This window comes from Ctenopharyngodon idella, chromosome 10 (genome assembly GCF_019924925.1).
Source record: "Ctenopharyngodon idella isolate HZGC_01 chromosome 10, HZGC01, whole genome shotgun sequence".
In the NCBI taxonomy this organism is placed as follows: Eukaryota; Metazoa; Chordata; class Actinopteri; order Cypriniformes; family Xenocyprididae; genus Ctenopharyngodon; species Ctenopharyngodon idella.
The window spans coordinates 44,984,480-45,000,145 of record NC_067229.1 but is presented as its reverse complement, the minus strand read 5'-3'; the positions used below and the strand labels follow the sequence as shown (position 1 = coordinate 45,000,145).

The 15,666-nt window shown below is 37.8% G+C and overlaps 1 protein-coding gene across 7 annotated transcripts in view; it reads left to right on the top strand.

Moving 5' to 3' along the window:
- Positions 1–15,666, top strand: part of ssbp2b (single stranded DNA binding protein 2b) — a 78,308-nt gene that overhangs the window by 7,233 nt on the left and 55,409 nt on the right. For 3 of the 7 annotated variants that reach the window (XM_051908899.1, XM_051908898.1, XM_051908901.1), the window contains exons 2-3: positions 6,478–6,591; positions 15,405–15,477. In XM_051908899.1, the coding sequence (XP_051764859.1) occupies positions 6,478–6,591; positions 15,405–15,477 (187 nt within the window). Of the gene's footprint in view, positions 1–4,672; positions 4,708–6,477; positions 6,592–15,404; positions 15,478–15,666 lie in introns of those variants that run through there. The other 4 variants (XM_051908904.1, XM_051908903.1, XM_051908905.1 and 1 more) reach the window with 2 other exon arrangements.

Below are 15,666 nucleotides of genomic sequence, written 5' to 3'. Positions count from 1 at the left end.
ATATGTGACATAAGCTGTTTTATTGACGTCTTTCCGTGGTTGAAACTGAGCGATTACATGAGACATAATATGGATTTTGTAAGTTGTACTGTATCTTTTAACATACCTTCTGATGTTCGTTCTTGTTTATTTCCTGCTGTAACTAGTAGTAAAGCGGAAGAGATGATCTGTTCATGTGCCGCTTCACACTGCCACTTTGCTTAACTGAGGTGCTACAGCGATCTGTCATGCCACATTAAAAAGTGCCAAAACTGTATTTTTGTAATAAAATGGACAGAATGTGAAATTTGAGACTGTTTCATATCAGAAGTAACAAAGCTCAAAGGTTATTGCAATGTTTTGGATGGGAGGCACGCTACAATGTTCTGATCATTCATCAACTGAAAGTGAAAGTGACTAGTGTAGCCAAGTATGGTGGCTCAGAATTTGTGGTCTGTGTTTCACCCATCCAATTGCACACACACAGCAGTGAGTATTGAACACACACACACTGTGAACACACACCCGGAGCAGTGGGCAGCCATTTTTGCTGCAGCGCCCAGGGAGTGATTGGGGGTTAGATGCCTTGCTCAAGGGCACCTCAGTTGTGGGTAATGAGAGTGGAAGAGAGCACTTATTCATTCACTTCCCCAACCTTCATTTCCTGTCAGTACTGAGACTCGAACCTGTGAACTTCGGGTTACAAGTCCGACTCTCTAATCATTAAGCCACAACTGCCCTGAAAACAGCGTGGAATAAATCTTGGGATTTAAGAATCAATACTGGTTCATAAAAATGAGAATCAATTAAAATCAAGAAATTTGATTTTTTTTACCCAGCCCTATTTATGGCTGTCTTATTTTCTTCATTTTCAAACATTAAACCATCAATCTTTTATTGTGACCTTTAAAGCTTGACAATAAAAGAGAGGATTATAAGCCCTTACATTTTGGGAAGATGGTTGGTGAATGTTGCATTCCCAAATGCATGTTAGTGACCCAAATTTGCAACACATACAGACATAAGTTTCCGAGACACTGAAAACACTGGATCATGAGCCGCTCGCAGTGCCGTGCTTCACTCTGAAACGCACAGCGCACGTTTAATTAAATCACAGCCATATCACGATTTCTGTTTTATTTCTATTCATGTTGCGGCCTCAGAAATGTTATGCTGTGCAGCGTTTGCCTTTGCAGTCTTTGAAGCTGTGAGCTTCTGGAAACATACAGGTGTGTTTCAGAATGCAGTTTGTGGTTTCACAGTTTGTCTGTCTGCTGTGGGTATGTTAGTGTTTGTGTATCTGTCTTTGGTTTTACGTCTCTCTCTCTCTCCTCTGCTGATCCTCAGGAGAGCAGACCTCTCTAATATCTTCAGGCATTAATATGCAAACGGTGTGGTCCACGCAGCGGCACAAGGTTAAGCATGCGTGACGAGAGGAGAGAGAAAGCGCCTTAGATACTGTTGGGGAACTTTGTTTCTCTCCTCCCTGTCACTGCGTGTTTGGGAGTGTTCATTATGGCAGACTATTTATTGCATGGTGGAGGTACTAGCCTGTGACATGTTATCTTTTCATCATGGAGACTATTGAACTGACCTGCTGTCACATGAGAGTGTGAAGGGTTGATGTTTTTTTTTGCATGGGTTAAGCCTGAGTGTCCTTCGCACTAGGGATGTGCGTGACTGCATATCGACTACTTTCCTGAATTAATAATCGGTCTTAAGAAAGCCCTATAAATTTAGACTGGTTTTGGGTTCACCATATGCAAAACTTTTTATTTGATACACAGTTTTGGATTTGACCATCTTGGAGTTTCCTGTAAAATTATAATACATGTAAAATTTCCAGGTATTATTGTGAATTTTCTTTGAAAAGAAAACTTAATTTTAATAGGAATTTTTATTTTAAATGCATGTATTTATATTCATATGGTAAAATAACACATAATATTCTTTAAATATAATTTTATAAAAAATATTTAAATTATAAAATGTTATAATAATTTAAATATGTATTTAAAATAAACATTAAATAATGCATCTAACATTATATACAATAGTGGCCAAAGTGATGTCTGGCCTAGGAAAGTTAAATATAATGAAATATAATCAAAAATGTTACTATTATTTTGTTTATTATTAAATTAAATTATTAATGTGCTTGGAGTCAATTGTTTGATTTGTGATAACGCAATGAAACATGCCAAAATTGTGCGGACAGGCTGTCATACAAAGAAATTATGAACACACGCAAAAACAAGACAGAACAAATGAAATATTAATAACTGATTATGTTTTAGTCAATGTATGCTTGTTCCTGTGAGCTTTTTGTTTTTCTTTGCATATTTTGTTTTTGCCTAGTAAAATAAAACCTGTAGCTGTGGTTTGCCTATTTTTGCCCAATAATTTTGTCAGATAAATACCTTAACCAAGTTCAGTGTTTTGTCCTTCCCTCATGTTACAGCCGGCTCTTAGGCTGCAACAAAAATAGAGACTTATGGAAGCCTGTTTCCGCCATGAAATAAAAAATAAAAAAGGTAATTGCGACTTTTTATCTAACAATTCTGACTTTTTTCTCAGAATTGCGAGTTATAAAGTCAGAATTGTGGGATATAAACTTGCAATTGTGTGAAAAAAGTCAGAATTGAGAGATATAAACTCGCAATTGCGAGACAAAAAGTCAGAATTGTGGGATATAAACTCGCAATTGCGAGACAAAAAGTCAGAATTGTGAGAGAAAAAAGTAGCAAATACTTTTTTTATTCTTTTATTTAGTGGCGGAAACAAGCTTCCATACCAGACGCATCAATTCTTAACAAAAACATTTATTTTAACGCAAAAAAACCCCAAACAAACATAAATGTAAAGTAAACAAAGAAATGTGTCAGGGCCGGACAGGACGTTCAGCAATCAGCATAGCACAGACTGTCAAACTCCATGCCGGAGACGATCAACAAAACAACGCTCTCACACGAACAGTTTCAGTGACATTTAACTCTTTAACTTATTCTCATATTTTGATGGTTTAATCTAACTTGTAGGGTCATTAAAAACAAATATCCCCTCCGTACATCACTGTTGGCCACGACGCATGCGTGTTGTGTTGACACGAGAGCAGACGTTGCGTGAACGTGTTGGAGATTAATATTTTGTAAATAAAGTGGTAAATTATGTTTTTTTTGCACAAAAAAAAAACACTCACATCGCTTCATAAACGTGAAATTAAACCACTGAAGTCACATGGATTACTTTAACGATGTCTTTACTACCTTTCTGGGGCTTGAAAGTGTCAGTTGGGTAGCTGTCAATGGAGGGACAGAAAGCTCTTAGATTTCATTAAAAAGATCTTTGTTTGTGTTCCGAAGATGAACAAATGTCTTAGGGGTTTGGAACAACATGAGGGTGAGCAATGATCGAATTTTCATTTTTGTGTAAACTAACCCTTTAATAATTCTTTAAAAAGGTTCTCAAACTTGTCTGTTAAATAGCAATTGAGTCAGAATTGAATTGAATCAGAAAATGTGTTTTTGATACCCATCCCTAATTGTCAAGGCTTTACATTGCTTCTTGAAATTGTTATAGTCATGTTTTATGTAGCTGCCGAACTCAAGTAACCAATCTGAAGTGTCCCATGAGCCACTCATTTGTTCTGTAAAAAATCTGACCATGAATGTAAAAGCTGTCTGTGAGTGACCTTCCTTAATGAAGGGTCATTTCTCTGCAGTAATATAAGACTTTTACGTATCAAATGTCATGAGGCATTGTCAGTCTTACTTCTTGGATAAAGCTCAAAGCATCTCCTCTGGTCAAGTTGGGCCTGCCTTTCTGCACTATATAAAACAGGATGTTTAAAACATCTGCTCTTCCTGCCTTTTTTTAATGAAATCATTAGGACGTTTCCTTTTATCTCATCAAGAAGAGTTATTGTTTTGACCTCCTCTCGAACACACACATGATTGAGGAAGCTGCCTCTTGGTTTGTGAATCAAACTTGATGATTTTACTAGCCCTTTCATCGTAAGAAAACATCATTGGGGTTTTTTTAGGTCATTTTGTCAGAGGGTGCGCTGTCCATCTGATCAACTTCCTGTTATGTTTATGAATTGTAACTTTCAGATTCAGCCAGATAGCAAGGCCTGAGTGTATTATGCTTAATAAAAGGTTAAGCATCAGGAATGTCTGCACATGAGACACTTGAGGGGTTGTTAGAGTTATGAGAGGTCATGCAATGTGTTGTCCACAGGCGCAGTTATGTTTTGCCATCTTTTTCTAGTATGCTTGCTATGGTAGTCGGTGTTCAGTTGCAACACCGGTTTCATCACTTGCCCACCGAGGCAATTTTTTTCAGTTTAACACATTAAAAATATTACACAACACAATTAACGCAGTATCCATTTTTCTGCGTTATATGATCAAGTTCTTATTCATGCAAATGCTTTTAAACCATTCAAGCGTGACAAGACAAAAGAGAACGCGCTGTCTGTGAATGTCCTGCCTGTGTGACACACACACAACGCACGCCAGTATCGAGTTCTCTTCCGCGCTTGAACAAACCATAAAACACACAAATGATGCCAAAATGTCTGTTTTGTCGAGTGTCCTTATAAGAGCAGTTAAATTAAGTCTTAAATTAACGTAAAAATTTGTGAGAAAATGGGACGCGTGTCAGATCCGCATCGTGTGCAGCAGCAGCAGATCTTAAAGTGTCATTAATGTTAATCAAAGAACAAAGGTAAGAGAGAATTACTCACTGCTCTTGACTAAAGAACTTAAACGTTCTGTTACTTATTTATTGGGTTCACAGTTTCCATGGTTTGATTTTCAGCTTTTTATATAAACGTTGTGTAAGTTAGCCTATTTGTTATTTTAAATTAGGCCTAGCATGGTGTATTCAATTGTTTTGTTAATAAACATTCTCTGTTTTGTTGTTGTGTTTTTCAGTAAGAATAATAATCCACCATTCAAGCAATTGCCGCTAATTTGAAAGTGAAAGAAAAATGCAAACACAGCCATTCATAAATGATTTAAAAAAAAAAAAAAAAAAAAAAATGGTGTAGGCCCCGCCCCCCGCTCCCCGGTGACACTGGTATTACCGGTGTTGTCACATGTCGATTAACCGGTGGGAAAATTTTCTCACTGTCCACATCCTTATTTTCCAGCAAAAATGTCTCTGTTTTTATGGTTTTCTGTCTTAACTGTATATTTGAATATATTTTAAAATGTAATTTATTCCTGTGATCAAAGCTGAATTTTCAGCATCATTACTCCAGTCTTCAGTGTCACATGATCCTTCAGAAATCATTCTAATATGCTGATTTGCTGCTCAAGAAACATTTCTTATTATCAGGGTTAAAAACAGTTGTGCTGCTTAATATTTTTGCGGAAACTGTGACAAATTTTTAAGGATTCTTTGAATAGAAAATTCAAAGGAACAATATTTAATTAAATTAGAAATCTTTTATAACATTATAAACATCTTTACTGTCAATTTAACACATTCTTGCTTAAAAACCTTTATATTTCTTTAATAAAAATCTTAGTTTTGAGTAGTAGTGTGTGTATGTACATTTATATGGTAGAATAATAGAACTAATTTTATAATTTAAAATGTTTTTAAATTACATTTTTATTATATTTAAAATAATAAATAATGCATGTAAAATTATACATGATCAAATTAGAACATCTTTATGTTAAATTTAGAAATTTATGTTAAAAAAATTGTATTGGAAATGTTGGCAGAGCAAGTAGAATTCTGAAAAATCCTTATTATTGTGGCAAACTTTTCTTAGGCTGAACATTTTGAGGCAGATTTAAACAATTTCATTGTCAAATTGATTTGTTGGATAAGTCTTAAAGGGATAGTTCACCCAAAAATGAAAATTCTGTCATCATTTGCTCCCCTAAAAGTTGTTCCAAACCTGTATAAATTTCTTTCTTCTGCTGAACACAAAGCAAGACATTTGGAAGAATGTTTGTAACCAAGCAGATCTCGCCCCCCACTGACTACCATAGCAGGGAAAAAAAACAGTATGACAGTCAATGGGGGGCGAGATCTGCTTGGTTACAAACATTTTTCCAAATATCTTCCTTTGATGATGTCAGAATTTAGATTTTTGGGTGAACTATCCCTTTAATGTGAATGATATGTCACTCTATTAGTGCTTCACTTTATGAATGGATCTGCTAGTTTTTAAATCAGTGCACAAAAGTGCATACGTTAGGAACTTTATGTACGAGCGGTTTGACTAGCCGTACTAGCATCTCTCCAGGTTGCTGGATATCAATTCATAATGAAGTACCACTTGAATATAAAGAATGCCACTTTGAAGCAGCAGATACATATGCTCCTGCTTTCAAAAGCATCCTGTTGGATGTGGTTGCAGCAGACACTTCCCAGGATCCAGCCTCAGGGGACACGCTGATGAAACTGTTTGTTTTTGCCTGTATGTCAATGGCGTCCTCAGAACGTTCTGTCTCTTCTCTGCTCCTCTCTGCCCAGTCACCCAGGCGAGAGGCCCTCGAAGATCCACGTCAGCGGGCTTCAGGCAGAGATGGCCCCTTGCCCCGCTCCCTTGGGGAGACAGCAGAGTCTGACTGCAGAAGATAATGGCAGGCAAGGAACATTTTCAGGGAAGGAGGTTGCAAATTGGCATAAGCTTTGCATCCTCTGCGCAGGTGTGACTCAGCCGAATTCTTCCAGACGTCTCTCGCTCCCTAAACTCAGCGCTGCTTCAATCCCTAAACTCCCAACACAGTCTCGCAACTTCTTTTAGTGCTGGTGTGATTAACTTGTTTAAAATTTAACCGAACAGGGACACAATTGCCAAGCAACGGCGGTTTATTTCCTTATTTCTGTCTCTTGGGCACAGTCTATTATCTGTGTTCATGCGAAGTTTGACAGGCACAACCTGTAATCTGGGCTGCCAGACAGATCTGGTTTGCTCGGCTGAATCTGAACACACTTCCCTGTTGTCCTCGAATGGATGGCAAACTTGTATACAGTGTAAACTGCAAACTAGTGGTGGTCCGTATGTGAATGAATCTTTGAAATGAATGAATCAGTCTTGTTTACTTCAATTCGATGACTTATTTTTCGTGACTGCTTCGAATGGCATTCGATTGCATACTTTGAACAAGCATTTCATTAGTTGAACCTACTGAATGAATATGGCTCGGGGCAGCACTGAATGAGGCATCTTGTTCATGAATAAATGAAATGATTGAAACATTTCATTTGTGTCATGCCAAAAATGGATGAAAATGATCTGCTTTGTAGTAATTTGTTGGAAGATGTATTAAGATGTGTTTAAGTCAGCATGAAATAGATATTCATCCTAGATATTCTATTTTCTAAATGCATGTCATTGATCTTATTGTTAACTGTACATTTATGCATACATTTAATTTAAAAATTTTGGCAATGTAATTTTTAAACAATATGTCTGGAAGATTGCATTCAGTACTGCCTTCATCCAATCAACAACCAATGCTAAGGTGTTCTGATACTTTGAATTTGCTAAATATGACCAATAGCAGCATCACCATTAATGCACCAAATCTATTTTATACACCATTGTTTGGACAAACGAGTAGTCTCACACTATTGGATGAGCACTGAGCTGTTGGGCCGCTCAAACTAGAGATCTTCACGGTATTAGTGGCCTTGGGTAATTTAAAATAAATGTGCTTTTTCTGAATGGACCCGAAAAGACCCGAATAATAAACTTTAATCATCTTACGGTCAGGTAAATAACATTATGCCAAAAGTTATAGGACGTAATGAGGTTATTGACATTTCAGCACTTTAGTGTGTATTTGCGCTAAGTGTTAAGTGCATTTTTGAGAAACGTAAGTAAAAAAGGAACAAATGTTTGAAACCTCGCACATGGAAATCCATCTTACGCTGCATTCACACGGGGCGTCAGCGTTAATGCTTCTCATTTACTTTGAATGGATGACGTCATGCGTTGCCGAACTGAATTGTGGGTTCCGTCGCGTCGCTTCACTCGCGTTGCTCGGGGTAGAAGTTGAAGATTTCTCAACTTTTCAAGTGCCAACGCAGCCAATCAGATTGCCTAATGCAAATTCCCTAGCGCAGACGCTAGCCAATTGCTTTCATGCAACACCAGAAAGTAATGTGATTGGCTGTTGTCACTATAATGGTCGCGTCAGCACAAGGTTCAGACACGCCTTCCGTCAAGCGTTGACGCCGACGCCCCGTGTGAATGCAGCGTTATAGCTATGAGATCCATCAGGAAAAGCCACTCGCTTCATTATGCTGCGTGTGCATCCAGGACTTTTCTTTTTTGTGTACAGAAGCCCTTCGCCAGAGATTAGGTAAATAGCGTTGCAGACAACACTAGCGAATCCATGATTTATTAGGCTATCGATTTAATTTTTATCGAGCTGTCATGTTTATTTTTCCAATCCACTGGTCACAATTGAAAGCCAAACTCAGAAATAACTTGTATCATAACTTGTATCTATCGGGCAGGCAATAATATAAAGTAATAATAAATAAGTAAATAAATAAATGAAAGTAATGGAGCAGCAGCCAAATCAGCCAGCCAGACACCGGGAACATCAATGCCGTTTATGATCAAGTCCGGCCGGGTTCGGAAATAAATGCTGTCGGTTCGAACTCGGGTCAGGTTTTTCTTTAAAAAAAAAAAATTATGCACATCGGGGAAGAAGTCATTCGGGTCGTTCCGGGTCGGATACTGATTTTAGGACCCGAGAAGACCTCTGGCTCAAACAGAAAAATGTAATAGTTCTATAGTGTTTACACTCTTTGGGGAAATCCACTCGAATGACTTACTTTGTCTCTGTACATTAAGATATAGATAGTGTTTAAACATCAAAAAAATTGCTCACAGCACCTGTAAAGAATGATTTCTCATGAGAAATGTACATAATGTGTTTGTGAAAGACTGTCGCACACCTGCCTTCATCCTCGAATGAACTGATGTAGAAACCCGACCGTCTTTGTTTGGCTGCCGATCATCTCGGAGCAGATAGGTCACCGATGTTTTCCACATTTCTCTCATTACTCCATTCACCCAAACACTCCTTTCATCTCCTGTCCGAATGTGGACCGCCCCACTGTTATGAAACATTAATGGTCCTCTACAGCCCCCACACTCCGATCAGTGTTTTATCTTAAGGGAGAAGAGACAGAAAAACACAGACAGAAAAACAGCCATTTGCACAGATACAGTGGAACGATCCACTGAAGGAATGACCAGTAGAAATCATGTTTCTCTCGGTTTGTTTTGTTTGTCTTGAGTTGCATCAGGATGTGTGCATTGCTCATCAATATGTTATGTTGGCTTGTGTGCCAACTTCCCAACTTTGTATTTAGCTAGCTAGCTTTAGCAAGGCTAAGCTCGCACAATGATTTTGATGTTATGAGGCACACTTTTTTATTTATATATATCACTAACCATAAAGTGATCATAATTTTGGCCAGCAGCCATATCACCCCGTAACCCAAGACTGGTTGCCCACTAGCGCAGGGTTGAGCCTGGTCAGTACTGGGATGGGAGACCTCCTGGGAAAACTAGGTTGCTGCTGGAAGAGGTGTTAGTGAGGCCAGCAGGGGGTGCTCACCCTGTGGTCTGTGTGGGTCCTAACGCCCCAGTATAGTAATGGGGACACTATACTGTCAAAAAGCACCATCTTTCAGATGAGACATTAAACCAAGGTCCTGATTCTCTGTGGTCATTAAAAATCTCAGGATGTCCTTCGAAAAAAGCGTAGGGGTTTAACCCCGGCATCCTGGTCAGATTTGCCCATTGGCCTCTGTCCATCATCATGGCCTCCTAATCATCCCCAAATATGCTAATTGGCTTCATCACTCTGTCTGCTCTCCACCAATAAGCTGGTGTGTGGTGGGCGTTGAGGAGATTCCCCCTTCCATGTAAAGCACTTTGAGTGCTGAGAAATGCGCTATATAAATGTAATATATAAAAGTTTTCATAGTTATAGTGCAATTGTAAAATTACAGTGTTACTTATATCTTAATTTCTTCATCTTTAAAAGTTAAACCATCGAGCTTTCATTTTGGCTGTTCCAGGTTTCAGAGTGAAGCACAGCACTGTGTTAATTTACACGTGTGCAGCTCATGATATTTCAGCATCTCAGAGCAGCATTTACTGCATGTGAACAGAGACACAGAAACATTATATCATGAGCTGCACTCGTGTAGATGGAACTCAGTGCCGGGCTTCACTCTGAAACCTGTTGCGCATATATTTATTTAATTAAATTGCAGCCTTTGCAACCTATTATGCCCCTTTTCACCGTCATGTTAATCTTTTGTGCAAAACCCGTATGGATGCCCACTATACAAGCAGGGCCATACACACCAGGCTAACATTTATGATTACATTTATCAAATGCTGTGAATGGTCTAATATGTTTTCCAAAATATCACTCAGACAGAAACTTCTTTTTTCAACTTGCAGGGTCAACTCAGGGTCAACTTGCAGGCTATCCAAGCTAACGAGCCTCTAAATAGTTTTCTGTGCTCGTCTGTGCAGCCAATGACAGAACAGTTAGCATGCTTTGCTCAAACTTTTGCCATGGCGTTAGAACTGGTACACCGTTGTCACTTGAACAAAATGATGGTGCCGTGGGTGGGAAACGTGCAGATTAAGGGGCGGTAATATTATAATAGGATCCCATTCCTACGTCACAAGGGGAGTGAAATCTCAATGGCTCGTTTTTTCACATGCTCGTAGAGAAAGGCTTGCCAAAACAAAGTTACTCGGTTGTCCTTTTCTGGGTTGATAGCTGCACCGGGGACCCGATTATAGCACTTAAACATGGAAAAAGTCAGATTTTCATGATATGTCCTCTTTAATAATCGCATAATTTTAATTTCAATATATTTTGTGCATCCATCCATAAATAAACAAACAAATAAATAATAATAGTAATTATTATATAAAAAATAATATAATCCTTTTTTTTTTTTTTTTTTTTTTTTTTAATAAGTTTTTGGTTTTTAAAATGTTTTAAATATTTTTTTAAATTTTTGTTTTTTGGTTTTTGGAAGTATTTATATATTGAGAGAGAGATTGACAGGGATTTCTGTTGTCATATGTTGGTGTTAGGCCTCTGTGTGTGTGTGTGTGTGTGTGTGTGTGTGTGTATACAGATATACCACAATATAGCCCAAAAGGACACACGGACCTATGCTATAATCATACTTCACCATAGTATTTGATAATTAAAATTCTCTGAGCTTCTCCGCTAAGTGTTTCAGTACTTGAGTTTTTTATTCAGTTCATTGTGCAGCCCTCCTAGGGGGTATTTTCACTGCGCATCTCCCCCATCATACCCATCAGCATGACATTACCAAAGTTTCTAGACCTCTGGAGTATTAATTGCCCCCCACTTTTCCACCCACCCAGATCCTTTCATCTTCGCCGCTCTTTGCGTCAGTATCCATAGTTATTATCCTTACCACATAGCCCTGCTTATGCTCCTTTGTTCCTCTAATGTTCCTTCTCTTTTCCTCTCTCGTCATTCATTTCTCTACCTGCAATCTGTCACATTCCACACGCTCTTATTTTGGTGCAGATAAGTGGACGCACGTCTCTTTGTGTAAGCTCTGTCCTGGTCGTTCATTAAAATTCATTTGGAGGCATATTACCGACCGGCCGCTGAGTCTACGAGGCTCTGGTAATGACAGGAAGGGCAAGATGCTTGTGAAACTCATTTGCATTTGTACTAAAATGATGCACTGTGGCGCATTGGGCTTCTGCATTCACTCACTATCATTATTGCTGCCTTCACTAAGATTGCTGAGACATAAGTTTCTTTATAGTTTGGAAAGGATAAATTAGATGTGCAATAAATCAGGTTTTATTGGTCTTGTCTCTTAATCAGTATCTGACACTCAGGGTTAAGGGGGCATTTGATGAACTGTTTGTAATCGAATGTAAAATCACTACTAGTGAATACTGGCCTAACTCAGCTGATCAAAGTGCTGTTCTCTGGATTTACATGCTGCATTGATTGACATATGAGATTATATATGCATATAAATTAGTATATTTTGCACAAAAATTGCAAACCTAAATGAAAGAATTAAACGTTAACTAGTCCCTTATTATTCAAATTATTTATTTAATTATTTATTTAGCCCAACATTATAAAATTATGCAGCATCGATTTTTTTTCCCTTAATTTTCTTATTTTTCTGCATTTTGGTGGCTAACATTAATTAATAATTTAATTGTTATTATTATTAGATAATTAAGTAAATTTTATTGAGTCTACATTCATTTAATGTTAATATTACACTTTGAAAACTTTGAGTTTAAGTAGTTATTCTTTATTCACAACCTTTATTTTATAATATTAATATTTATAAATATATTTATAAACCTATTGTTATATATTAGATCCCAGATATTGTGATATATGCTTTTGAACAGTGACAACAGCATTAATTTGTAGATTTAGGACTGAAAGTCCAAAGTCTATTTAGCTACATTTGCATTGTTTTCCTAATGTCAGAATAGAATAGAATAGAATAGAATGCTAATAGAGTTTTTGTGCTTGAATTATATCTCAAATCATGTGCTGGTGTGCTAGTACTTTTTTATGTGTTGAAATTCTCAATTTTAGCATGGCGGACGATAAATTAGATGAAAAATACCATAGATTTGCAGAGAAAGAGGGGCCCGGGCCACATCTATGGATCATGGAGACTTTGAGTGAGCTCATTTGATTTGAACCAGTCAATAACCACCCTAGCAACCACATAGCAACTAAATGGACCTTGGCAACCACCTGGCAATGCCTTAGCTGTTATATTAACTCACAATTGGTGCTAAGGACAGATCTCACATTGATGTTTTGGGGGAGTATAAATATTTCGCTTTGGAGGTACAGAGCTGCGGTGGCCTCAAATGAACCTTGTTGAGTCAAATGATCAAAACTGAACACGCTTCAGATCGATGAATGAACGCGGGCCCTACTCTCTTCTGCCAGTCACCATGTTCATCATTCAAAGGAAATGGTACTTTTTGGGCTATGCTGACAGCCAAAGTGATGCCTCTGAAGTCTCATTTTGTTTGATAGATTGTTTGGCATCAGGAAAGCTGATCTGCATGTAAAGTTTGTCTTTCTATGGTCTCTGTTTGAGTGCAATCTTTTGCGTGACCTTTTCCACACGGGTTTCCTTATTTTTTAATGTCTGCTAGAGTGAAGTGTCACTACAGCTATTAAATTTAAAAAAAAAAAAAAAAAATATATATATATATATATATATATATATATATATCTTCATGGGTAAAACTTGCCATTTGTTGATTTTAGAAACTTTGGCTCTATGTTGGCTCTCCTCTTCAGTCTATGTGGTTCCAATTCACATGCTTTTGGGTGACAGTGTGAACAGTGTGAAAATCCCACTGAATCTGATACTAATTTGATTTATGCAATTTATACATCTAAATCAAATTTTCCAAATCGCATGCTTGATTTACCTTTGAATCACAAAATAATGTAGCATTTAACTTTATAAGGTATTGGTCTGTGTACCTTCAGATAATTTATTTTCTCGTTTTTGTCTTCAAAACGGAGAAAAAAAAAAAAAAAAAAAGAATTCATTTGTCACATATTCAACCATTCTAATAAACATTAAAAAAAAAATTCGAATCTTACATAGCTTTTTCGTATTTTTATTTCTTGTTACAATAAAAACAAAATGGATAAACAGCTTGAATGTTCGATCTCTACATGTGGGCGGGAATGAAACGCCCCTTTCCGCTGATTGGTCAACCAAAGATCAAAATGTGCCGTCATCAGTTGTTCCTCAGTTTCGCGCAAAATAATAGGAGTTGTCTGCTTCTACGGTTGAACAGATTCTTGAAGCGTTTATTACAACTACTATTCATCTCTTTCTCATCAAACAACCTAGTCTCGCATGGCCAGACCTTCAGATTGACGGCAGAGGGTCTGGACTCCACAGCAGCTTTCATTGGCCAAGGCCCAGAGGCCGTCTGACTGACATGTAAATCAACCAATCACAGTTTGTTTTGTTCAGCGTCATGTTTGGGGCGTGAAAACATACCGTTGATGTCCCTACAATAGCAGACCGGTGTGTAAAACTCTTGGACGTATTTTAAAGAGTCTATGCCGCGAACTTTACATATTTCACATACTTTTTAAAATCCAAAATTTAGTTGATTCTGATAAGCACTCATTGTCACAGTTGTAAACAACGACGGCTTTCTTCTTCCATGAGGGAGTTTGACGTCACAGCATTTGTTTCCAGGCGGACCGTTCAAGAATGCGACACACACGTCTCCCGGACATTCGGTAGAATTCAACCAATCAGATGATGATCAGGATTGAAAATCCTGACGTGTTTCCAGTTAAGTGTGCCACATGCATGAGACGTTCAGCCAAACGGTCTGTGGACGTGACGTCTGAGGCTAAGACTACTAACAACCAGACTAACGAATGGCTTGACACAAACCGTCTTCTGTGCAGACATATAGGTTCACTATGGCCAACTAATTTCAGAAACATTAATGTACCTGCTTCCACATTACCCATTAGTCTACTTCTTTGTCACGCCGCCTGTTTTATTTAGCTGACAAACTATCAAAATCTGTGTGGCAAAGTTGCGCGACACACCGGTCAGCGTGGAGCAAATGCATCTACATTGTATTGAAGCGCAGCCCAGTATCGATTTAAGGATAAATATGCAGTAGTCATAACTTTTGTTTTAGACAATACGCTGTGTTTATTTCATTAATGTTGAGTATTAATTGATGTCACATGAAACTAAACTTCCAAAGTCACAGAACCGATGTGTGACTGACTCGCTGCATATCCGCATAGAGTGTTGTTTCGTTCCTGAATGTATCCGAGCCTTCGAACTAGGGATGCAATGAGGCAGAACATTTCTAGTAAATTTCCAGAAAATCTCCAGAATTTCTGGAAACTTGCCAGGATTTTTGGAAACTTTCAGGAAAGTTTCTGGAAATTTACTGGAAGTTTTCCACCCCTTTGCATCCCTGCTTTAAACGAATGTGAGTGATTCAATTCCGGTATTACACCAAAAGGTGCAATTAATGTGGTCTTTTTAACATTTTTAAAAATGAATGCAGCATTGGGTTTTTTTTTTTTTCTAAAATTATTATTATTATATTTGTAATTAAATTATTGTATTTTTGTGTTTAGTCTGCATTCATTTGAGAATAATGTATTACACTTTATAGCCCTAATATCACAATCATATTTATAAATTTATAGCCTAAATATATTTTTGTACATTAGGTCTCAGATATTGTGATATTGTGATATTATTATCCTAATATCTGAAAAAAAACCAATAGAATAGAATGCTTATTGTGCATCTTATATGAATTAATGAGATTTTCTCTCTCTCTCTCTGTTTTGCAGGCTAGCACTCTACGTGTATGAGTACTTGTTACATGTAGGAGCCCAGAAGTCGGCACAGACCTTCCTGTCAGAGGTGAGCCAGCGGGGGGGTTTATTTAAGCTCCTGCTTATCGATGTGCCATCCAGGCACAGGGCCTCGTAAGCATCGGCCCGCCCCCTGGGGCTCCGGCTAATTTAATTACACGCAGATGATATGCTGAGCAAGCAGGACACATTAGATGTTTGGTGTCCACTTAATGGGATTGGAGGAGAGTCAGTGCAT